Source organism: Perissodus microlepis, chromosome 8 (assembly GCF_051167445.1).
Source record: "Perissodus microlepis isolate ML-2025 ecotype Zambia chromosome 8, ASM5116744v1, whole genome shotgun sequence".
In the NCBI taxonomy this organism is placed as follows: domain Eukaryota; kingdom Metazoa; phylum Chordata; class Actinopteri; order Cichliformes; family Cichlidae; genus Perissodus; species Perissodus microlepis.
In genome coordinates this window covers 2,815,908-2,838,492 of record NC_140468.1, presented here as the reverse complement: position 1 = coordinate 2,838,492, position 22,585 = coordinate 2,815,908, and the positions used below count along the sequence as shown (strand labels likewise).

Below are 22,585 nucleotides of genomic sequence, written 5' to 3'. Positions count from 1 at the left end.
TAAATGAAGCGAACAAATGTCTCTTGTTTGGGGAAATTTTCACTTTAATTAGAAAAATAATTTTATTAAATCATAGCATTAATGCCAAAGGCTTAGCCATAAAATTTATTGCAAATCACTTAAGTACAATACAATTTCTAGAAAGTAACAGGTGAAGTAAGCTACGGATAGATGACAAATTAAAGGAAAAAAAACACCCCGTAATCCTTCACGCCTGCAGTGCGTAGACTCGTACGAGCCATCTAATCGTCCCCGTACAGCTTTTGATGATCTGGTGCCAATAAAACGGAGGAAGAATATGAATGAGTTTGGATAATTACATCTATTTGTATGATATATATTTCTTGGCTGCTTTGTTGTTATTTTAACCACTAGTGAGCTGTTTATTGACACTAGCTGTGCTTCCTGCACAAAAAGGGGAGGGATCACTGCAAATCAATACAACGTTTGTCTATGTGATTGGCTTTTATCCTTATGTATGCTCTCTTCCAGAGTGAGAATTCCCCTCATCCATAGGGCACAAGGGTCACTGAAGAATATGAAAATGGTGTGAATCACACGTGTGCAGTCTCAACATTTCAATCCAAATAAACGCCTGTGGGAGATGTTTGACCATTAGACAGTCCTCTCCAACATCATCAAAACATATGAGGGAATATCTTTTGGAAGAATAGTGTCCAGCGCTCCAGTGACTTTCCAGACATTTCAAGAATAAACATAAAGGAGCAGTAGTGCTGTTCTGGTGGTCCAACACCTTAGTAAGAGGCTTTTTGGTTTTTCTATTAATTTGTCCCACTTCTGTACCTGACATTCTTCTGTTTAAACCTCCAATCCATCCATACTCCAAATAGGAATGTGCATAAAATGATGAACCAGACTTGAATATTTGCATTTAATGGAATAATATGGATTCTTGGGTTTGAACATAAGACACCGATGTGGTCATAGAACATGTCTGTGCTGGTGTGTATTGCGATGTTCCTCGATTCGCTGTAAAATTGGCAATGGTGGCGCATGTGGGTACGAAGCTTCTGGGATGTCCCTGAATTTAAGGAAATCACGAAGCAGGTTGGGGACAGGAAGCTGTTGGACGACATTGGTCCTCATCAGGATATCTGGTCCCAGCAGTGCTCTGACCTGCAGCCGGCAGATGTGGGAAAGACAGGGGACGGAGTCTGAAAGAAGGTGGAGAGAAAAGATCAATCGCTGCAGTGTTTCCACGTGCAGGTTATTTAAACTCTGCAGTGCATATTTACTGCTGTACCGAAACATGGATGTGGATCCCAGGACTTTTCTGCCACCCTTCGATCCAGAATATGTTTCAAATGGGGAGATAAAGTCGACCAGTTTACAAACTCAAGGAGGTAATTTAACACCTGGCTGTCTGCCTCTTCCAACCTACAAAGAACAGATGACACAAAGGAACAGATAATGATGATGGGTGATCAACCAGCTTTGGATCCTGACTTAAATTTAGCTGATCTCCTGTTTAAAAGAATTTTCTCAGGCATATCCAGACAGCTTTAAATATGGAAGCTTTTTTTTGTTTTTGTTAAGATTATTCCCCCGAAGTCCTCTTCTGGTGGGGGAAAACGGCCACTGCTGGTGAGTGAAGGTAGGAAAATAAAATGAGAGCAATTAAGATGAGTGAATTTGATTTTGGCAGGCAAAAAGAGGCTGATGCAAATGCTACTGTGCTAATCTTAACGTCACTAAAATTTAATTGGGATCCTCGTTTAACATCACTGACTAATAAAACCTGTTAACTGTGGGGTTTGACCTTATTTTGGCTTCTGAAGTGGGCGAGTCAGAAAGTTAGAGAACTGTTTACTTAGAACATCCTCTGTGATCTCTCCAAAGAGCAGCTGTGCATGAGAGGGTGACCCTGAAACTGTGATTGGCCAAATTAAACAAAGTCAAGCTTTTGATTTTTAGAGGCCCAAACAGGGAACAGGGAACAAACCTATTACAGCTTGTTGATAACTAAGGAGACAGAGGTGGTGTGGCGCCTTACATGTGGGGCTGAAGCAGTAAAGATGGTTCCAGTCCTGCCTTCAGGAGAAGAGGAAGCCAGCAGCCAGCAAAATGTACTTGGTTTAGAGCCACACAGAGCATCTCGTTCAGTTCTCTCAGCTTCAGCTCAGTTTTCCCATCATGCTGCAGTACAGATTCGTCGCTGGTCACAGCCTCTGGGCGAGGTATCCACCGGTGCTCAAATATCAGCTGCAGCAGGTCTGCCTCATCAGTGGCCAAAGCATAAATCCAATCTTCCTCATTCAACCTTGCTCCTGCAGCTATCAGCAGTTTCACCGACTCACTGAAAGAGATTTTAATATCAAACTAAAATAAACCATCTGGTTTATCTTGCAAATATGTGCAAGGTGGTAAAATCGGCATTCTTACACACCTGTAAGGTTTCTGGGGTGTGCGATACAAGGCCAGGGAGAGCGGTGAGAGGAGGCCATGGGTGTGCGAGCAGTCCTGGGCGTCTGGGCTGTAACCTTCCCTCAACAGCAATTCCACACTCTTGGTCTGATCGCTGTTAATAGCTACATACACCGGACTCACCATGCTCTCGCCGTGGTCGCACGCACGATCCGTAACAGCTATGAGGCTCCTGAGGATGCTGGAGTGACAGAATATCAAAACGTCAAAAATACACAATCAGCCTTATTTTAAAAGAGGTTAAGTTATGTGTCAGTACCCGATGTGACCAAACTGGGCTGCGGCGTGAATGGCAAACTGAGGCCAGTCGTGACTGCAGACCATGTTGGGGTCAGCCCCGTGGTCCAACAGGAAGTCCACGCAGGCCTGGTGTCCCTCCTGAGAGGCGATGAACAGAGGTGTACTCAGATCAACTGCCTGCGTGTTCACATTGGCACCTGAAGTGAAAGCAGGTTAAAAAATTAACTGTGTAATCTATTTTACTTAATTACTTCCTAAAGAAGAGGCCAAGAGGACATGGAGCATGAGATCCTTTAACAAGGAGGAAAACAAATGTACAGCTACCATTAAAAGTAAATCATATTTACCGGCGTTAACGAGTATTTCCAGGCACCCCCTCTGTCCGTACTGTGCAGCCACAAATAACGGGGAAATCCTGTAATCATCTACTTCCTCCAGGTTGCATTTGTTAACAAGAATGCGCACGATCTCAGTGTGGCCCTTTGGGAGAAACATGATCTTAAATACAATCAGCAAACACACAAGGACCCCACAGCTAATGCTGGCAGCAGAGAGCAGCAACGTTTAAGCCCTACATTCTTCACAGTGAGCATCACAAGAAATCACTGCATCCCTGCATTCTGCTGAACTTTTATGTGCCAGTTTGCACCTTTTCTGCAGGTGTTTAAAGGTAAAAAATTAGTTTATTTATAAGTGAAATGTAATAAAAAGGTTAATACATGCACAAAGTCTCTCTCTCTCTGTGCCTCACAGCCAGTCAGAAAACATAAGGGAAATAAGGGAAAATCCCCACCAGATGTGACCATGCTTTCCTGATCGAAACCAAAAAGTCATGATCTACTGTAAATGAAAACTGTTCGTTTAAGAGCGTGAGTGCTAATGCTAATGCCTACCTTATATGCAGCTTGGTGCAGGCAGGTCCAGCCAGACTCTGTGTGCATTCTGTTGACCTCAGCACCTTTGCTTACCAGCAGTTCTACAACATCTGTGTGCCTGTGGCTAACAGCTGGAAGCACATTTTGGGACATTCATTTGGTTAGAGGAGCTTAAAGGGTTAAACAGGCAAAAACAGAAAAAAATTAAAACATCAGTGAAGCGCAGTTGTAATACCTTCATAAAGAGGACAGGACAAGTCGTTAGTGAGCTGGTTGATATCAGCGTGTGCCTTGATGAGCAGTTGGACCACTGACAGGTGTCCACGCTGCGCTGCCAGGTAACAGGCAGACTCACCCTCATGCGTCAGATGGTTCACATAAACACGACTACAGCTGGAGGAGCGTGCTGCACACAGGCGGAAACCAAAGAGGAAGAACAAAATGCAAATAAGAGAAACGCACATATAACTTTAAAACAGCTGCTGAAGTGACTGATTTATCCATTAATCATTCACATCCATCTGGAGTCTAGCAGAGAAGTAGGAGTAGAAATACCCTCAGAGGTGGGAAGTAATGAAGTACAGATACTGTGCTTCTGTACTTTACTTTACTTTGAATTTTACTCTCTTCATTTTAACACAAACATCTCTACTTCTTACATTTTCTAACCAGGCTGATTTTGTTTAGGTTTAACATATGTGAGCTACTATTTCCTGTCTTTGGGTACTTTCCAGACATCGAACTAATCAGACCCCAAGCAGAAGGAACAATATCCATCACCGGTGCTCGCACATGAAGAGATCAGAGAGGAAAAAAATACAGTTTGCATCATTTATTTATTCAGTATACTCTGGGATTCAATCAGGCGTAAATCAGGTTTGGGGAACTCCAGGCCTCGAGGGCCAGTGTCCTGCAGATTTTAGATATCAACACATCTGAATCACATGATTAGTTCATTACCAGGCCTCTGGAGAACTTCATGACATGTCGAGGAGGTCATTTAGCTATTTAAATCAGCTGTGTTGGATCAAGGACACATCTAAAACCTGTAGGACACCGACCCTTGAGGCCTGAAGTTCCTCACTCCTGGCTTAAATGATATGGAACGGTATTTTTTTGGTGCAGATGCCCATAAGCTGCGGCTTGTGCTACAGAAGAGGAGGAGAGACTAACATTTTCTAATGGGCATTTTAAATGAAATGTTTCTAAGAAATATCATCAAAGCCACAAACTGATTCATACACTGGATTCCACCTTTGCACTAGCTTTATGCTGTCAATGGGAAGGGCATGTAATGGAAAATATTAGGATTCTGCTCTTTTCAGTGTCAAGCTGACCTGGCTCAATGAAAGGCTCCACAGTATCAGATTCTGCCTGTCAATACAAGTACAAGTACATCTTTTTCACAAAGAAGCATCCATGTAAAACAATAAAACGACAGCTCATGTAACATCAGCTCATATCCTGCTGGATAAATACATAAAGAGGAGCAGGACAGGCCGGCTGATGACAGGCTGTGCACAAAATCTGTAAAGTCCCACTTTAACCCTTCACTATAGTCATCTTACTGTTTGGGTTTCACGACAAAGTCACACATCTAAAGTGCAGTCAGCAGCAAAGAGAGCTTTTTAAATTCCCATTCTTTTTTTTGTTCAGCATATCAGGAGTTCAAGCTGAGTTAATTTATTAGAATTTGAATTTAAGTTGAAATAAAGTTTGTATAAATAATATTTTATTATAATATTAATATGGAAGGTGGAAGTTTGAGCACATATCAGAGTGTGTACTTTTTCACCTTTACTTGAGTAAAGAAGTACTTGTGTAATGTACTTGAGTAGTCCCGACCTGTCGTCCATCTGAAATACCACATCGAGCAACAATGTGAAAGCACTTTGCTTTTCAAAAGTTTGGCAGTTGTTGTTAAATGTTTTTTGAACTAAACATGCTGCCGTCCTAAAAATGCAAAATGAGCATGTATTTATGAAAAAGCAATAAAGAATCTCAGTTTTCACTTTCTATCAAGTGAAAGCTCCCTGGTTCGATCCCGGGAGTAGACACGCATCCCTTTGAAGCTGCTCCAGGTACATCTGCCAGTCAAACATAGTATGACTGTAATGGGCCCAAACATATTGTGTTACTGTGTGAGAACATCAGGAGTGGCAGAGAAGTATGTGAGCCTGGTGCAAGACATGTTAGAGGGCAGTGAGACAGTGGTGGAGGAGGGTAGGAGTGACAGATGGGTTGAAGGTGAGGGTGGGATAAGATCCGGGATTGGCTCTGAGCCCCTTCTTGTTTGGATGGGGACTGTTGGACACTAGGGTCTCTTCTAACTTGGCATCCAACGTTAGACAGGCAAGGCTGAGACCTTTCGGACATGTGCAGAGGACGGACAGTGGCCAAAGGATGCCGAAGATGGAGGTGCCAGGCAGAAAGAAAAGAGGAAGACCTCAGAGGAGGTTCATGTGAAGGAGGACATGAAGAGGGTTGGTGTGACAGAGGAGGGTGCTGGGATAGGGTGAGACGAAGGAAGGCAGATGATCCGCCTTTGGAGACACCTAAAGGAAGTAGTATTGGATACCTGTGCAGCAGCCTCTCTTACCTCTGACAGCTGACAGGATTTCCTGGACGCACGCTTTGCTGCCAGCTGCTGCCGCCTCGTGCAGGGGGGTCCAGCCTCGGTTGTCCCGACAGTCCACACTGCAGCCTCTCTGAATCAGCGTCCTCAGCCGCCTAGTGCAGCCTGAGCGAGCAGCAGCGGCCACACTGGACACCGTGTCTCGGTAGCACTCAGTGAAGTCCATGCCCAGGTTCACAGAGACATTCGTTATTTTAACTTCAACAAGGATTAACAGTCAAAACACAACCTCAGAGTTACTCTGGATGATTTTACACAACCCGACGTACACGTTTCTGTTGGGTCCGGAAAAGTTTTTAATTGAAATCAAGAAATAAACGTGTCTTTAGTTACCAAACAGACGTCAGGAACGGAACAACGGCATTCCGAGCGGCGCCTGTTGATGACGTCACACCACAACAATCCTACGATCCAGCGTCGCGTGTCAGCTGTAGCTTCAGCTAATCGTTTAGCCGTTAGTTGTTGCTAAAATTAGCAGATTTTCAGACATGTTTGGAGAAACGTGAAGAAGAAGAGCCTGGAAGCTTCTTCTCAGCGGGTTCAGGAGGCACTCTGAAGGTAAACGCGCTTTATTTCCCGTCACAGCGAGACGTTCACAGAGTTACTGCAGCTGTAGCAAAGAATCGGATGTGACCGTCAACATACAACCGATCAGTACTGTGTGTACTCCTGCACTACACGTCATTGTGCCTGTAATTTAAAACAAACTGTCAGAAATCAATCATATCACATATTCATCATTCATCATCATATTCATTTAAATCTGAAATCTGGCCCATCTGACTAACTGCGGACCAGGGAGACCAGCGGTCCCGCTTTATGTGGGACTGCACAGCATTTTTATTACTTAAAGTAGAAAAAGAACGACCATAAAAGCAAACTTTAGTTGAAATAAAAGTTTACAGAGAGTAAAAACAAAATGACGAGTCATATCTTAAGATTTGGGACAGAGTTGTAAAAGCTAGGTTAAGCAGCGACGTGATGATCGGTGAGCAGCAGTATGGTTTCATGCTGAGAAAGAACTCTAGAGATGTGATGGTTGAGAGCACTGATGGAGAAATATAGAGAAGGTCATAAGGAGCTTCACTCTTTATTTATGGATCAGCGAAAGCGGAAAATAGTGTGTCAAAAGAGGAACTTTGGCACTCTGGCAGAGAACAGTGGTGAGGTGTGCGGTAAGAGAGACAGGTGGGCTGAGGGTGGGATTACACCAGTGATCTGCTCTGAGCTCCTTTGCAGTAGTGATGGACAGGCTGACAGATGAGGTCAGACAGCAGTGTTTGTCGATTATGATGTTTGCAGACGACACTGTGATCCGCAGTTAGACGAGGGAGCTGGAAGAAGCAAGAAAGAATACATGCATGAATGAGAGGGAGACAGGTGGAAGAGGCTGAGTGAGTGGATGAGTTTAAATACCTAGGGTCAACCATACAAGCAACGGACAGTGCACAAGAAGAAGATGGAGACAAAAAGACAACACGAGCAAAACATGTTAAGATTTTCACTGGAAGTGACAAAGATGGACAAGATTAGAAATGAGTACATCAGAGGGACAGCTCAGGCTGAGCGGTTTGGAGACAGAGAGAGTGAGGCTGGGATGGTTTGGATGTGTGCAGAGGAAGGATACTGGAGCTGCAGCTCCAGTATATCCACTATCTTTGCCAAAGACAAAAGCACATAACTCTTATTGTTTCTGTCTTACAGTGGCTTTAATCAGTCTTTAATCTTGTCTTGAATCTGTAACCTGTTCTCCTAATTGTTTCCAATTTTGTATCCTAGGTCGTTGGCTCAAAGGTTACAGCAAGCCGCAGCATTATGGTGGACATCTCTGTGAAAAGTGAAGCTGCTTGGGTCTGTCACACTCAGGGGCGTCACCTGGCTGACGTCGTTCTTCCTGTTCACATCAATAACACGGCCAAAGAAGAAGATGAAGTCAGTGAGTTGGACAGAGAAGAAACTCAGTGGTAAGAAGCTTTTAGCTGATATTAAGAAGCAGTTAGTGCTATAATTAATAGGCGGTTGCAATTAATCTTTGTCTATTCGCACAGAAGGCAAAGATGAGAAGTGGATTTTCCTTTTATTTAAGTGAATGGTACATTTCCCACTTATCTGCCACACACAGTGGTGATCCAGTGCTGCTAGAGCAGATGGAGGAAGGGTCTCCTTGTGTCCTGAAGTTCCACTGCAACCCCAGCTTACCTGCCACCATCAGCCGCCTGCTCGTTATAAGTGAGGCACGAACCATGGAGGTTTACAGCCAGACCGGAGAGTACTGTGGGACTGTACGGGGATCGAAGGACGACAGCATCCAGCTAGACAGGTACACAGGCTGCACAGGTCAGAAGAGCCAATGAGCAAAGGGTCTTCGGTCTTCTGATAAAGACGCTGCTGATTGTCTGATGTTAAGAAGTGATGCTTCTTCTTTTGTTTGTGAATCACAGTGCTGACAGAGGGCCTTTCTATAAGAAGCAGCTGATCATTGAGGAGCTATCCTCTGCCTGTGAAGTGAAGGTAAAACAGAACATTTTAATTTATGCAGTTTGTTACACAGTCGTGTTTGTATGAGAATCTAATGAGCTGCTTCTCTCTCCCAGTTACTCTCCCTGGCAGGTAGGAGCAGTGTTATGGTGGCTAAAGTCATCGTGAGTCTTCAGCTGCTGCAGTCCTGCCCAGCCCCAAACCTGGGCATAGACATGCAGCGAGTTCAGTGTCTGATGGAGGAGATGGGAACAAGCCTGTCGCCAGGAGCTCAGAATCTCATGGAAATGGTGCAGTTCCAGCAGAAGGTAAATTAGCTCAGAGATGCTCTCTCTGACATTTATAATGTGGGTGTTTCCTGCTGATGAGAGTATGTCTTATGGATTTGAGTTTCTGTGTACCTCGTCAGACCTCTGTCTCAGATCTTACTGTTACTGGAACTGGAACGGCTTCTCTGAGTGTCCAAAGCATAAGAACTAACCAGACATAAAGAATTTAACAGGGACTGAAGCATGTGTTGGTGTTTGTCTCTCCAGAATCAGACCGGCTCTCTGGCTGGTTTCCTGCCTCTCCTGATGGGCAGTGGAGCTTTCTCTGGTTTGGGGAGAGAAGTCAGCATGTGTCCAGGAGCTGGCAATATTCTGCCTCGACCTGCAGAATTTAAGGTACAAAACCCATTTGTGCTGTTCTTTGTTCTTAGATTAGACCATTTAAAAACTCGGCCCACACCAGTTTGGTGCAGAAGAAAGGAGTGAAGTGATTTTGTGAGTGTGAACAGAGCCTGAAGCAGAAAGCCTGGATTAACAAAGAAAGTTCAGAAAAACTAAACTGGCTGGAGTCTGAGGTTTGGTCTGGAGTGTCTGCCAGAACTTTAATCCATTAATGCTGCCTGTTTGATGAACTCAAAGAAAAACCTTGGACCACTTCATTGATTGTGATTGTGATGATCGTGTTTTTCTATTATGTGAAATGTTTGAGTGATTCTAATTGTCTGAAAATAATTGTACAGAAAGAAGAAAGCTGGTTGACGTTTAGAGGTTTTTATGTTTTCTTGGACCCTTTAGATGCCACAGCTATAAATTCGAATGTGATTTAAAGGTAGCATAAAAAAAGAAGCCACTGTGATCAGAGGCTCTTTAGCTAAGCTCAGCTAGTCCCACTAGTTTTGTGCTACAGTATTATTTCAGATTTGTCTTGTTTACATGTATGATAAGAGAGACATCTGAAAGTCAGATTCTGGCTTTAGCTTGTTTTGTCCACATGTGCAGTGAGTGTATTTAAGCTTAAAGCAGTGAAGGAATCAGGTAATCTTCCACCAGCTGCTCAGATTCACAACTAAAGTTAAGTAAAGTCAGATATCCTTTTAGAGACTATGCACACAAATCCACCTTCATCTCTGTATGCTTCTGTCAGCTTGACGCAGATATAATGTGTGTTCAGAAGATGTTTAAACACTCTGTAAGTCAGATGTTTTTCAATGTCGCTAGCCTCCAGACAGCTTCCTGAGGCCTGCAGATGAAGATTCACAGACCCAGAACGGAGTGATGTCGGAGGGCTCCACCCCCTCCTCCGTAGACCTGCCAATGTCCAGTGTCAGCACTGATAACACTAGTAAGGATGATCATGTCTGTTATGGTCACATACATGAGCATGGTAGTCAATAAGGAGTGGATTTGGGCTTCTACTTGTAGAAAAACTTATTTGTGGTAGATTTTCTAACACCTCGATAAAACCTTTTACCCGTCTCCAGCGAGTCCCAGTGAGAACGGCGGCCCGATGAGCCACACTCAGCTGACAGAGATGCTGTCGCACTTCCTGAAGGGACAGGGGGTCAACCAGGGGTTCGGCTCCGGTCCCGAGCTTCTGCCCATGCTCCAGAACGTCTGCGGTCAGGTGACCCAGCTGAGACTGGATGATGCTGCAGCAGAGAAGGAGAAGATGATGAGAAACGGCACGTGGTGAGTCGAGTGTAGCGAGCACTTTTCCTACAGCAGCTCCATGTTGGAATCAGATGATTTGGCTCCACCTTGTGTTAGAAAAGAATCATTACAGGAATCCTGCAGCCGCTTTTTGCATAATACTAAAGACTTTGGTTCTTAGTGGCTCAAAGATTTCTGCTTTTAACTGGAGCTGTGTCTTAAAATTGGACGAGTCCAATGCACGTTCCTTGGTAGGTGTTTAGTTTTCAGTTTTTGTGTGTACATGCTGCAGAAGTCTTCAGAGACGGAATATTAGGGACGCTCTTTTTTAACGCAGAAATGCATCATAATTGTACTTTTTCCCACATTAAACCAGCTGTTTCAACACTTCAACCATACATTCATTTATACAGCACTTTATCTTATGCACTTCTGTCTACCTCACCCAGCTCATTTAGAATAAACACCTAACCTAACGTGTGTTTCTGGACGGCTTTATCAGCTGTGGCCTTTCACATGCACAGATCTGTCAGTCGTTCCTGTTTCTGCTGCTGTGTTTGGGACTTTTTCTTCTGATTTAATTGTTTTCTTCCCAGAAGCTCCTCCTGCATCTGGCGTCATTAAACATACTCACACTTGTGTTTGCTCACCACATGCCTGTCACATTTTCCTCAGACTGTGGAGCCACTTTTCTTCTTGTTAATGATAAATGATATAAAACTGTGAGGTATGGCTGTTGTTATCGGAACAGTAAGCATTTGTGTTTGCTGTGTTTCGGTTACCACAGCTGTGTGATTGTTGCACAGTCACGTTGTTGAGGCTCTGAGCATGTGGATTAAACAGAGACTCGTTTATCCAACAGAACAATGCTTTTGATTGTCTGAGGTCACATTTTTAGCTGATCGTGTTAGTGAAGAATGAGCAGACGCCCAAACATTTCCTACATGCTGGAATATTCACGGATATCATGACATCTGCTGGGAGGATCTCTCCTGTGGTGATTCCCAAAAATCATTCTGGCTGTTAAACAGCTGACAGGCACAGATAGGCAGAAGGCTCTGGCGTTGGTTAGAGGCTGGCTGATACTGAAACAATAGAGGTCATTTATCAGGACCGCTGTTTGTGTGACTCATTAAAATATCTGAAAAGCTGCATCAGAACAAACAGAATCATTTATTTATTTATTTATTTGTGGCTGGAGTAACTTTCCAGCAGACCCTAGTGTCCCTCTTCAAATAAAAATGTCTCTGTGAGTTAAACTGCACAATAAATCAGGCTCTCTGTCAGATCTGTGCAGCACATGTGGGCTGACAGAGCGTGACTCCACATCGAGGACAGCGACACGACGGTACGTCTTTCCCACGAGTCATCGGACTAAAATATTTAAAGAGTTTAAGACTTCAGGCGTGATGCCAGAAAACCGAGGAAAAGTAATAAATGGTGTAGATTACTTAAAGGCTTTGCTTGCTTTGAACAGTAGATGTTAATTGTCTTGGTTTATATAATCGTCTTTGGCTGTTGTTAGTTTTTCTGCTCCTTTGTGTTTTTGTAGTTTTTCCTCTGTTCTCATGTGTTTGTGTTTATTTGTATTTATGTGAGATTATTCCTGGTCTCCATTTCTGTTTGCTTCCTGTTTTATTTTGAAGTTTAGCTCCTTGTGTTTTCTCTCTGTGTGTTTACTTCCTTTGTTTATTCTTTCCCCCTGACGCTGTTTGTCTGGAGTTCACGTGCACATTTACCTTTTATTGCCTTTTTATCACAGCGTGAAGGTTAATAACATTTTTTATAACAGCTTGTTTGTAGATTATCTGACTTTAGGTCTGCTGTAATCTGAGATGGGTTCATTTATTTGCTCCAAACTAAGACTCGTCTTAGTCTGAGTTTCACAGAGACATTTTAAACTAGTCTTCATTATGCATAATTAGATTGCCAGCTTTAAAATTGAAGGTGGATTGTCTCCATTTCCAGTTTGTGTTAAAGATTCACTGCTGCGTGTTGAGTCGTTTTTGAGTTTTTGCAGATAAGTTGGTGTTTTCCATGCAAACGTCTGGTTACTGCAGCCCTCTGCTAGCAACCAAAGAAATGTAAGGAGGTTTTCTGCATATCTCTTTACAATGCATGTCACTCTAGAGACTGCCTGAAACTTCCAGTAACTATTTGCTGATCACTCACAGAATACACACTTTTCTCTAGTGGTGAGTAGTTGTTCGGCGGCGACTGACTGGTCACCAAGCCTGTGTGAAGGGGCTTTAGCTTAACAGCAATTGCCAGCAACCACTTGCCAGCTTGTTGTGGAATACTCATTTTTCCCAGCACCTGGTTGCTAGATGGTCAGCAACCGACCTCTAGGCCTGTATGACTGAGGCCTTCATTACCGATATGGAAGGGCAGTACATCAAGCCTGTCATACTTTTACCTTCTGATATTTCATAAAGCAGGACAGTGCCCTGTGAGGATGTCGTACAGTAACCATCAGTGTGCAGACAAGGATCAGAGACAGCGCTCACTGACTGAACAGGAGTTTCCTTGGTTTGGTTACTGGAGCTGCCAGACTGGTGTGACTGAATCAAGGAAAGAAAAAATGGAGGATTTTGTGGTTTTTTCAGGATCATTGAGGGCAAAATAGTCATGCTGTTGGACTCTGCATGTAAACCACCAAAAACAGAAATGTTGCAAAAAGACTGAAAATATTTAAGGTGGAAAAAAAATTATTTATTTATCTTTTTAGTGTTTTCAGTTTAGAAAGTTTCCTCCTGGTGGTTTGGCTGAATCAGTGTGGATGCAGCAGGATTGTGAGGTCTGAGGAAGATGATGGTCAGCACCAACTGTGTGGGTGGTTTAGCTTATGTTTAGGCTTTTGTCTCTTGATGTGGCTTCATTTTCAAGAATTGCCCACAGTCACTCTGCTCTGTCTTCTTTTAGTGACTAAGTCAGAATCACAAAGTAGAGTAGAAATACACAGACCAGCGACCCGGTCAAAAAACTTCATCTCTGATTAGTGATGATCAGGCAAAGGTTTGACTGACCTTAAATAGTCCCCTTTATTTTAACTCAGTGTCAGCTTGCACACTTCAACTTGTCTGACAGTGGCTTCAGCTGTATACCTCCTCATAAATCGGCAACACCAGCGGCTGATACACCCAGATTTTATTAAGTCCAACTTTCTCAAAAAGTGTTACTGTTTCTTTTATGTCCCTTCAGGGAGTTGGACTCAGCTATGGAGCGCCGTCTGGAGGAGATGGAGAAGAGGCTGAAGGAGCACATGGACCGCCGCTTGGATGCTTTGGAGCAGAAGCTGGAGAAGGCCCTGCTGAGCGCTTTGCCGCTGGTCACCCTTAACCACGGAGCCATGAGCAGCTCAGCACGAGAAGCAGCAGATACCGGACCGGCGGAGCAGATCGCCCCGACGCCAGCCATGCATTGAGTCCAGAAGCACTAAAAAGACTAACATTGAACCCCGGAAGCCTTAATTCTCTTCTTCATCGTCCTCAAACCAGACCCAACAAAGACGGAGCAATAAAACTAGAAGCCTGAAATATGAGGTTAACATGTAAAACCAGCAGTGTTGCTGTAAGGTCATATTCTGTAGAAATGTTATCTCCTGTAAAAAAAAAAACAAGTGACTGTCTCGTCAGCGCGACTACAATGGCTGCACTGCATTTTGAACAACATGAGAAGTGTACAGGAAGAGGACGAGACTCTTTCAAAAAAGTGTTGATGTGCAGCAGAGCTGACTTACATTAAGTGTTCAGCTGAAATGCAACCCACTTATCTCTCCCTGCTCTTCTTTTTTCCTCTGTATATGCACTGAAACTCATCATTGTACCAGTTATTTAAACAGTTAATGGTTTGGTCTTTGAACGGCACTAAAACAAAGTCATCTTCAAAAGTCTCGGTTTGTCTAATCAGCTGTCTCAAACAAGTAAAACAGAAAAGCAGCAGATGTTCACATGTCAGAGAACATTACATGGTTTACGTTAGAAACGACTAAACTGACGCAGCTCTAAACGACACTGATGTGATGTGAAGGGTTTTCGGGCCTGACCTGCTCGGCTCAGTTTGTTTTAAAACTTGCTCCTGTTAAGGAGACTAAATCGAACGTGTAACTGTATTTTAATACGACACTGTAATGTTTTAAGTACTGTACATGTCTGTAAACTATTAAAACGGCTGTGCTGACCTGTGATGTTTACCTGTACTGATGTGAGTCAAAGTAAATGTATTTATACAGCTTAATAAAGCTTTTAAAACGTTGTGCAGGTTCTCTTATTTCTGGAGAATTTGGTAAAGCAAACAAGTTCTCCTGAGAAGGCTGCGTGCAAGACACCGAGCGAGGCCTGTGAGCTGCTTCAGGCCCACAGCTCCAGATGTGTTAGTGTGCATCCCTCTGATCACATCTCTCATTCTGGTGCCACCACCAGAGATATATGTGAATAAATAATTTCAGACTGTCGGTGACATGAGACAGTAACACACCTAGTTTCAGATCTAAAAATGAGGGGAAAGTGAAGAATACAGTGGCAGCTATTACAGTCAGTACAGTTTGGTGGTTGATTTGGTTTCTTTGGGATCCAGCGGTGCATTTTCCAACTGTAACACACGCCCAAAATTACTGACAACAATAGTTGAAGGAAAATGTTGCACAAGATGTTCCCAAAAGACAAAATCAAATTAGCCGATGTTTCCCGTCAGCGATTCCAGCAGCTGAGTCATAAATGGCTAAGACACTAACCATGAAGGTCACTGAAAGTGCTCCACGCTAACCAAAGCTGCCGGTCCAGTCCAGGAGAGATTTAAAGGTCTGGTTCCCAAAGAGAAGGAAAAGAAATGGCGGATGGACGCTGCCAAGGTATGCAGCAAACCCACTGGCAGCTGCGAGCTGAGTCAGCAGAAGGGAAATGGGTCACAGATTACATAAGGAGGATGCCAAATTAAAGAATGATGTGTGGATGTTGTCTTAGGCATGTGGAGGACAGACACTGAGTCAGCAGTGGAGAATGATGGGAAAAAATGTCTGCTAGTCGGTGCAAACCAGGTCTCTGGGTTTCACTGTGCTCTGGAGTTTAGACATTTTTGGTTATATGTTTGAATTTGAGCTTTTTTGCGGTTTTCCTGCATCTCCAGTGTTCAAGGTTTACACTTTTCTGTTTATTGTATTTTTAGGCTCATGTTTATTTGTTCCCATTTAAATTCCAGTATGCTGTGGATCTCTGGGAATACTGAGTTTTGCTTTGTGTTTAATCATGATGATCACTCAGTTTTGTAAGTTATCCTCTCTTTATTCTTCCTGCATCGTCAGTGTTTCGTGGTCAGCGGTAGGTTCTTGTCTCTGTGCTTTCTTGCTATCTTTTGGGTTATTTCCTCTTTTGCTTTGATAGTCGTCTCTTGTGGCTTTGACTTTTGCTACCCCTCTGTTATTGTCCTGATTGACTTCACCTGTGTCCTATTTCCCTGAGCTGTTTCCCTTGTAGCCTTGTTCAGATTGTCTGGAGATATAGACTGCAGATATAAAATGCTGGGATTCATTTGTGTCAAAGTTGGCTGATTGCCTGAGCTACCGGAGGTTTCTTCCTGTAAAAGGGAGTTTTTCCTTGACCCCTATGTGCGCTTGCTAATAGGGGTCATATGATAGTTGGGGTTTCCTTTGTATTGTTTTAAGGTCTTTACCTCACAATATAAAGGACCTTGAGGCAACAGTTGTTGTGATTTGGTACCACATGAAGAAAATCTGCATATGATTGTTCAAATATGGGCATTTTCTGCCATGAGACCAGGTTACATGATACATTTGCATTTGCTTATTTTTAAATGATTTTTCACACAGTTTAGAGGATTAAGTATCATCTTGCAAATAATATATAAAAAATATTTTTTATTTGTGTACAAAAAACAGAAAAGAAGTACTGACAGTAATTTAGGCTCTCATGTTAGAGCGGTGGTAAACAGCACTGCCTCGCAGTAACAGGGTCCGGGGTTTGTGTGGGCTCTGGGCATCCCACAGTCAAAAGACATGCTTGGATTAGAATACCTGGCAATTCCAAATTGGATATGAGTGTGAGAATGAATGGTTGTCTTTCTGTGTTGGTCCATCATGTTTCAGTTACGGTATGTTTTTTACTTTAGTCCAGTTTGGACACAGGAGAGTTTTTTTTCCTCATTATGTGGAAGAGGAGTGTGAGCAGTACTCAGTCCTACTGACAGTCATTCAAAACGTTTTGAATGACTTAAGGAATTTCTTGCAAAATCTACCCTCTATTATGTTCTATTATGTTCCCAGAGCCCAGCAAACTACAAACTAAAACTATGCTGTGTAAAATAAATGAATGCAGTGACTTCCGAATCTCACAAATCCATATTTTTATTCACAAAAGAACAAAATACATCAAATGTTTGACCTGAGATGAAAAACATTCGCTCAGTTTGGCTTTTATGGCAGCAGCACATCTCAAAAAGGCTGCGAGAGGGACACAAGAGGCTGGAAGAGCAAGAGGGACTAAAAATAAACAGCTGGAGGAATTTTTCATGACTAATTACAGCAACAGGTCAACAACATGACTGGAATAAAAAAAACATTTCTCAAGTAAAGTTTCACCAGTCTGCAAAAAACAACAAGAAACATCTAAAAGTTGTGGAACAGTTTCAGAATAACTATCAATGTAAAACTGAAGACTTTGCCAATCTAAACATCAACACCACCTATCATCAAAAGATTCAGAGGATCTGGAGAATTAATATTGGATCGCTCTGATCATGACAATAAGACCCATCCTTCTCTTTTTTGTTGTTGTTCTGTTTTTATTTACATTTTATAAAGTGATCCAATTGTAAATATGCACATGCTGACATATTTACAATGGCAATGTACCACCTACCATTTTCACTCTACTTAAACAATAAAAAAAAGATCAAACATCAGTAAAAATGCATGCTAATGCAAAAGAAAAAAAGAAAAAAAAGAATAGAAATACAAAAAAAAAATGAAACAAATATACAAAAATATGTATTCAATTCAAATCTGGCCACCATCAGCTGCAAAGCGGTTGCCTTGCACAGCAGCACACCACACCCAGCGCTGCTGCCACGCTCTGAAAGCTCCGTGGAAGTCCTCTTCTCCCAGTGAATCCAGTACTATCAGTGACGCATGCTGGAACTCTTCCACCGTGTCAAAGAAATGTCCCCTCAACTTGGCGTTGATTTTGGGGAAGAGGAAGAAGTCGCAGGGGGCCAAATCTGGTGAGTGCTGTGGGTGAAGAAGGAGATTTGTGTCGGTGTAGCAGAAATAATGGCACTCTTTCAGTGCGTCGTGGGCGGGTGTGTCGTCGTGATGGAGCAGCCAGTCGCCTTTCTGCCACAGTTCAGGTCGTTTGGCCTCGATCTTCTTCCTGAGACGCGTCATAACGCTGAGGTAGAACGGGGCATCAACCGCTTGACCGTCGGGAACAAATTCCCGATGCACCACCCCGTGAATGTCAAAGAAGACGATGAGCTTGACCTTGATCTTGCTCCTTGTCGGATTCACCTTCCTTCCTCTTCCAGGCTTGCAGCCGTACACCCAGCTTTCATCGCCAGTTATGATCCGGGACATGAACGTTGGGTCATCTCGCGTCTGTTGACGGAGATCCTGGCAGGCTTGTAAACGATATTGCTTCAGCTCGGGAGTCAGTAGCCTGGGCACAAACTTGTTAGCCACTTGGTGCAGGTTCAAAGTGGACGTCAGGATCGCCTGGACCGTTCCGAATGACACGTTGAGAATGGCAGAAATCTCCCTCATAGAGATCCGTAAATCCTGGCGCACAAGTCGATCGATTTCTCGGATATGCTTGGGAGTTGTGCTCGTGCTGGGTCGCCCTGACCTCATTTCATCATCGACGGATGTTCTGCCATTTTTGAAACGCAAATACCAATCCTTGCATCTTGATCGGCTCATTGCTTTGCTGCCGTAAACTTCCTGAAGCATTTGGAAGGTTTTCTTCACAGATATCTTGGTTTTCACGCAGAATTTGATTTTTTCTCTCTGTTCAAATTTGAGGCGTTGCAATGCATTGCGGGACGCAACACTGAATATTGGCATCGGAAAGGTTCTGGGAGCTGTTGCACGTGTGTCATCCTCCTGCAGTCCATCCTGGCCAAGGCAGCGTTCCTGCTCTTCTTCCTGCAAGAAGTCTGAGTCTTCAATCGGGCTCCATTCATGGGAAACCTCTTCTTTAATATCAAACAGATGATGGACACCTGCAAGGTACACACAGATGGATGAGCATATTTTAAAAAAGCCAAAATGCTGGGTGTATGGGGACACTGGTTTCCAGTATCCTGCAGAATGGACTCTAACCTAAAGCCCATCTCACAGAGTTACATCATCCAATCTAATCACAGCCAACTAAGTTAAAACGAAGAGGAACTAAAATAAAACAAATCAAATTAGTGAGGTGACTGTATTGAATGGATTTCATCACTTGTTCTTAAATCTCGCCCTAAAAATACCCTCCATATTGTAATAACATTACTGAAGTGAAACTAACAAAGTCACAACAGAAGCAGACAAAATATAAAACCTGAATCCTCACAGAGAAAAAAATGTTGGTGCAGTTTCATAGTTCAATTTAATTTTTTTTTTACCTGAGCTGCTGGTCTGAGTCTCCTCCTCGTCCTTATATTCATTTTTAACATGATGAAACGGTGAGTGCACTTTCTCTTCATTTTCACTCTTCACCGCAGCAGCAGCGAGCGGGAAATCAGTGATGTCAGCTTCCTCCTCCTCTTCCTTCTTTATGCTGAGGAGCTGTGGGACTTGCAGCTCCGTATCAGGGCTCCAGTCATCTGGTTCTTCTTTGATTGGTAACAGCTGCTGAATATCTGAAAGGTACAAACATCACAAATGTATGAGCAACAATGCAATGAGAAACAAAATTAAATTCTTCTGTGTGGCCCTGAAACACAATCAAAGTTTCTTTACTCATTAGGAAAATGAGTTATCGCCGTTAGTTATCGTTTCGTACACTGACTGGAGCTTCAAACTGGACGTTTCTGTCATTAGCAAAGCCGCCTGCATGATGTTTCTTTGGTAAACACCAAGATACAGGACAAGATCACGTGCATGCTGATGGTTTTGCATCACTTCATCTCAGCAACTATTAAAAATAAAATGTTTCTACTTTGTTTTAAAAAGAATCCTTCAGAAAAATATAAATGTTAAGGTTATTTCTGAACTTGGTAAGTTTTTTGGAAGAAATTAGGTTAGGTCTGGAATAGATGATGATGAAAGTAGTGATAGAATTAAAAGAATCACTTTGTACATTTGTAATAAGAATGGCTTAAGTTTAGGGAACATCTAAGTGCTAAAAAGCAGGCAGCCAGGACTTACCCATGGTTGAAGACATCTTTCCTCTCGTCCTGCGGTTCAGACTGACTTCTGGTGACTTCTCAGGTTTTTAACCTCTCCTGATGCCTCAGAGAGTTGTTGACCCACCCATTCACCCATTTGGGTTTGTTCGGTCAAGGTGTGAAATGCTCTGAGTCGTCTGGGATGCCCTGCAGGTATCTGATAAGAGGGGCAGGGTCCAGCTTCCTGGAACAATAACAGTTACTCCAGCATAACTGTCGTTACTTCTTTCACTCGTCTTTCACACCACAGCCGTGAACTGAAAGTGAACACTTAAATGTTAATGTAATCACTGGAACAAAGGTTCTTCGTTATCTGCTAAAGATGCTGTTGAAGCCATTTGTATCAGTGTCCTAGTTTCCAAATCTGCAGGGGGTTGAATGTAACTGGACATTACATTGAATGCAAATATTTCCTGTCCACTATAACTAGTCCAAGTACTAATGTGATTAAATCATTTACACAAAAGCAATATTTCATTTCCTCAGCTACGTGTTAATGTGAGCAGGAAGTTGTTTTAGACAACAGAATGAATGAAAACTCACCATCGTCTGTTGATCGACAGGTCAACCTTAAAAACCGCCAACCTCTTGTGGTGCCTGATGTCACATGTGCTGATTAGAGCTTCTAAAAACACAATTGAATTAATCTGTTAAATAATTTTGAGAATTTGGGTCCACACTGTGCTGAAAAGAGGCAACTGGACTTGAGTTTCTGAAGCCCTTCAACTCAGATCTCAAAGGCTCTACAGCTGGTGCAGGGCGGCAGTTAATCTTCTGATTGGATCGTTGAGAGTCGTTGATTCACTCATTTTGCCTTTGTGTTAAATTCTGACACACCCAACAGCAGTGGGAGACATTAAAGGCACATGAGTGAAAGCTTATCAGGCCATAATGGTCCAGTTGTTGTGCTCTGATGTGTTTCTACATTCAGGTGCAGATGGAGTTTTGGGTCCTGACCTCAGCTGCTGGTTTTCCTTTGTTGCCAAGTCAAGTTTACTGTAAAAGAAACAGCACCCGTTAACCAAACCGTGCACAGTTAGACGAGTAAAAGACATTTAGAAAGATTTTAAAAGTGTCCAATGTTGTCCTGATGTGAAAGGCAGTTTGTTTCACACACTCAACAATGATCCTTCACCCTCAGTCAACAGGAAGCAATAATTCTGAGTAGCTGAAATGGGTTTATTTAATCATTAAGGAAAATGTGGTATCATTTTAATGTATATCAATCAAGGACATTTTACGCACCACTGTTTACAATCTTTACACACCAAAAATACACAGAAGATTTACATGTACATACATTAAATTAGTTATAGTCAGCAGTCACAGTATTTTAATGCACAGCATCTGCAGACCTTCTGGTGACTTCTCAGGTTTTTAACCTCTCCTGATGCCTCAGAGAGTTGTTGACCCACCCATTCAACCATTTGGGTTTGTTCGGTCAATGTGTGTAATGCTCTGAGTCGTCTGGGATGCCCTGCAGGTATCTGATAAGAGGGGCAGGGTCCAGCTTCCTGGAACAATAACAGTTCTGATTGTCTCCTTATTTACAATAAATCTGTAGCTAAATTCTGCTGCTGTCCAGCATCAACAATATTTCATCATCATCATCATCAACTTTATTTATAAAGCACTTTAAAACAACCACAGCTGACACAAAGTGCCGTACATTGGAACTGTAAAATAAAATTACATGAGATATAAATAAAAAAAAAACAAATAAAAGAAGAGTGAAATCATTAATTAAATAACTACTTCAATTAAAAGAGAAAACTAAGTCTCACTGAGGTTAAAAGCCAAGGAATAAAAGTGGGTTTTAAGACGTGATTTAAAATATTTCTGTGCAGTAATGTTAACACTACGATTAATCTGCTCATGATTACTGTTGGAAATTCTTTATATCTTAACAGATTCAACCATATATGTAACATTTGCAAACAATAAACAAACATATGCCACGATTGCCCAAAAACAGTATACATGAGACTATTTAGTTTTAACAACACAAAGAGTAAGACCTGTTGAAATCATCTCAATCAAACCTTCCAGTAACGTCAGGATAGCAGAGGTGTGTCTCGGAGCAACTTTATTCACAAAATAAAACATCTGTAATAATACCAGCTACCTCTTTGCAATACAGGTGGACTCACGGCTTCCACCAAGTGACAGCGCCACCCACAGGAGTCAGATCGACTGCCTGGGTTCAAGGAATTCACCAAATTTCCTCCACTGACATGTGGAAAAAGACCATTAACAAAGAACTGAAAATTTCCGTATTTTAGTTTAGTTTTTACATATTTGTGTACATATATGTTCATATACATATATGTTACATACATGTTCCATTAGAGAAGGAAGGACCCAAATCACAAAAATCAAAAATATGCACATCAAACTCCAGAATTTTGTTCTATTTGGATCGGACAATCTACTGATAGTTTTGTTTTTGGTGTAAGTATTGTAAAACTCAACTATATACTATTCAGGAATTGTCACTATTTGTCTTTTGCATTGTGAAGATTTTTATCTTCAGTCAGTTTTGCAGGAATAAATCTGAGCAGAAACTGTAGACCTGTACACTTCACGCTATACTCTGTGCCACCAGTAAACAC

The 22,585-nt window shown here is 42.4% G+C and overlaps 2 protein-coding genes across 2 annotated transcripts; one reads left to right on the top strand and one right to left on the bottom strand.

Annotated features, from left to right (window-relative positions):
• Window positions 1–21: 21 nt before the first annotated feature.
• On the bottom strand, window positions 22–6,361 carry asb3 (ankyrin repeat and SOCS box containing 3). Its single transcript, XM_084937029.1, has 9 exons — window positions 6,160–6,361; window positions 3,796–3,966; window positions 3,579–3,691; window positions 3,033–3,165; window positions 2,705–2,882; window positions 2,408–2,626; window positions 2,015–2,317; window positions 1,265–1,398; window positions 22–1,175 (listed from the first exon to the last, which is right to left on the bottom strand). The coding sequence occupies exons 1-9, from the start codon at window positions 6,359–6,361 to the stop codon at window positions 943–945; spliced, it is 1,686 nt and encodes a 561-aa protein (XP_084793155.1). The 3' UTR covers window positions 22–942.
• A 281-nt stretch (window positions 6,362–6,642) lies between these two features.
• On the top strand, window positions 6,643–14,846 carry c8h10orf88 (chromosome 8 C10orf88 homolog). Its single transcript, XM_084937040.1, has 9 exons — window positions 6,643–6,753; window positions 7,975–8,159; window positions 8,318–8,515; window positions 8,637–8,706; window positions 8,790–8,981; window positions 9,210–9,338; window positions 10,161–10,284; window positions 10,424–10,631; window positions 13,794–14,846. Exons 2-9 carry the CDS (start codon window positions 8,011–8,013, stop codon window positions 14,014–14,016), a joined length of 1,293 nt encoding a protein of 430 aa, XP_084793166.1. The 5' UTR covers window positions 6,643–6,753; window positions 7,975–8,010; the 3' UTR covers window positions 14,017–14,846.
• Window positions 14,847–22,585: the final 7,739 nt, after the last annotated feature.

Coding starts and splice junctions, on each gene's coding strand:
- asb3 (XM_084937029.1), bottom strand. CDS start 6,361: ATGGACTTCACTGAGTGCTACCGAGACACGGTGTCCAGTGTGGCCGCT. Junction 3,967..6,159: donor AATCCTGTCAGCTGTCAGAG/GTAAGAGAGGCT, acceptor GCCTGTGTGCAG/CACGCTCCTCCAGCTGTAGT. Junction 2,883..3,032: donor GGAAATACTCGTTAACGCCG/GTAAATATGATT, acceptor CTTTCACTTCAG/GTGCCAATGTGAACACGCAG.
- c8h10orf88 (XM_084937040.1), top strand. CDS start 8,011: ATGGTGGACATCTCTGTGAAAAGTGAAGCTGCTTGGGTCTGTCACACT. Junction 8,982..9,209: donor TGGTGCAGTTCCAGCAGAAG/GTAAATTAGCTC, acceptor TTGTCTCTCCAG/AATCAGACCGGCTCTCTGGC. Junction 10,285..10,423: donor TGTCAGCACTGATAACACTA/GTAAGGATGATC, acceptor ACCCGTCTCCAG/CGAGTCCCAGTGAGAACGGC.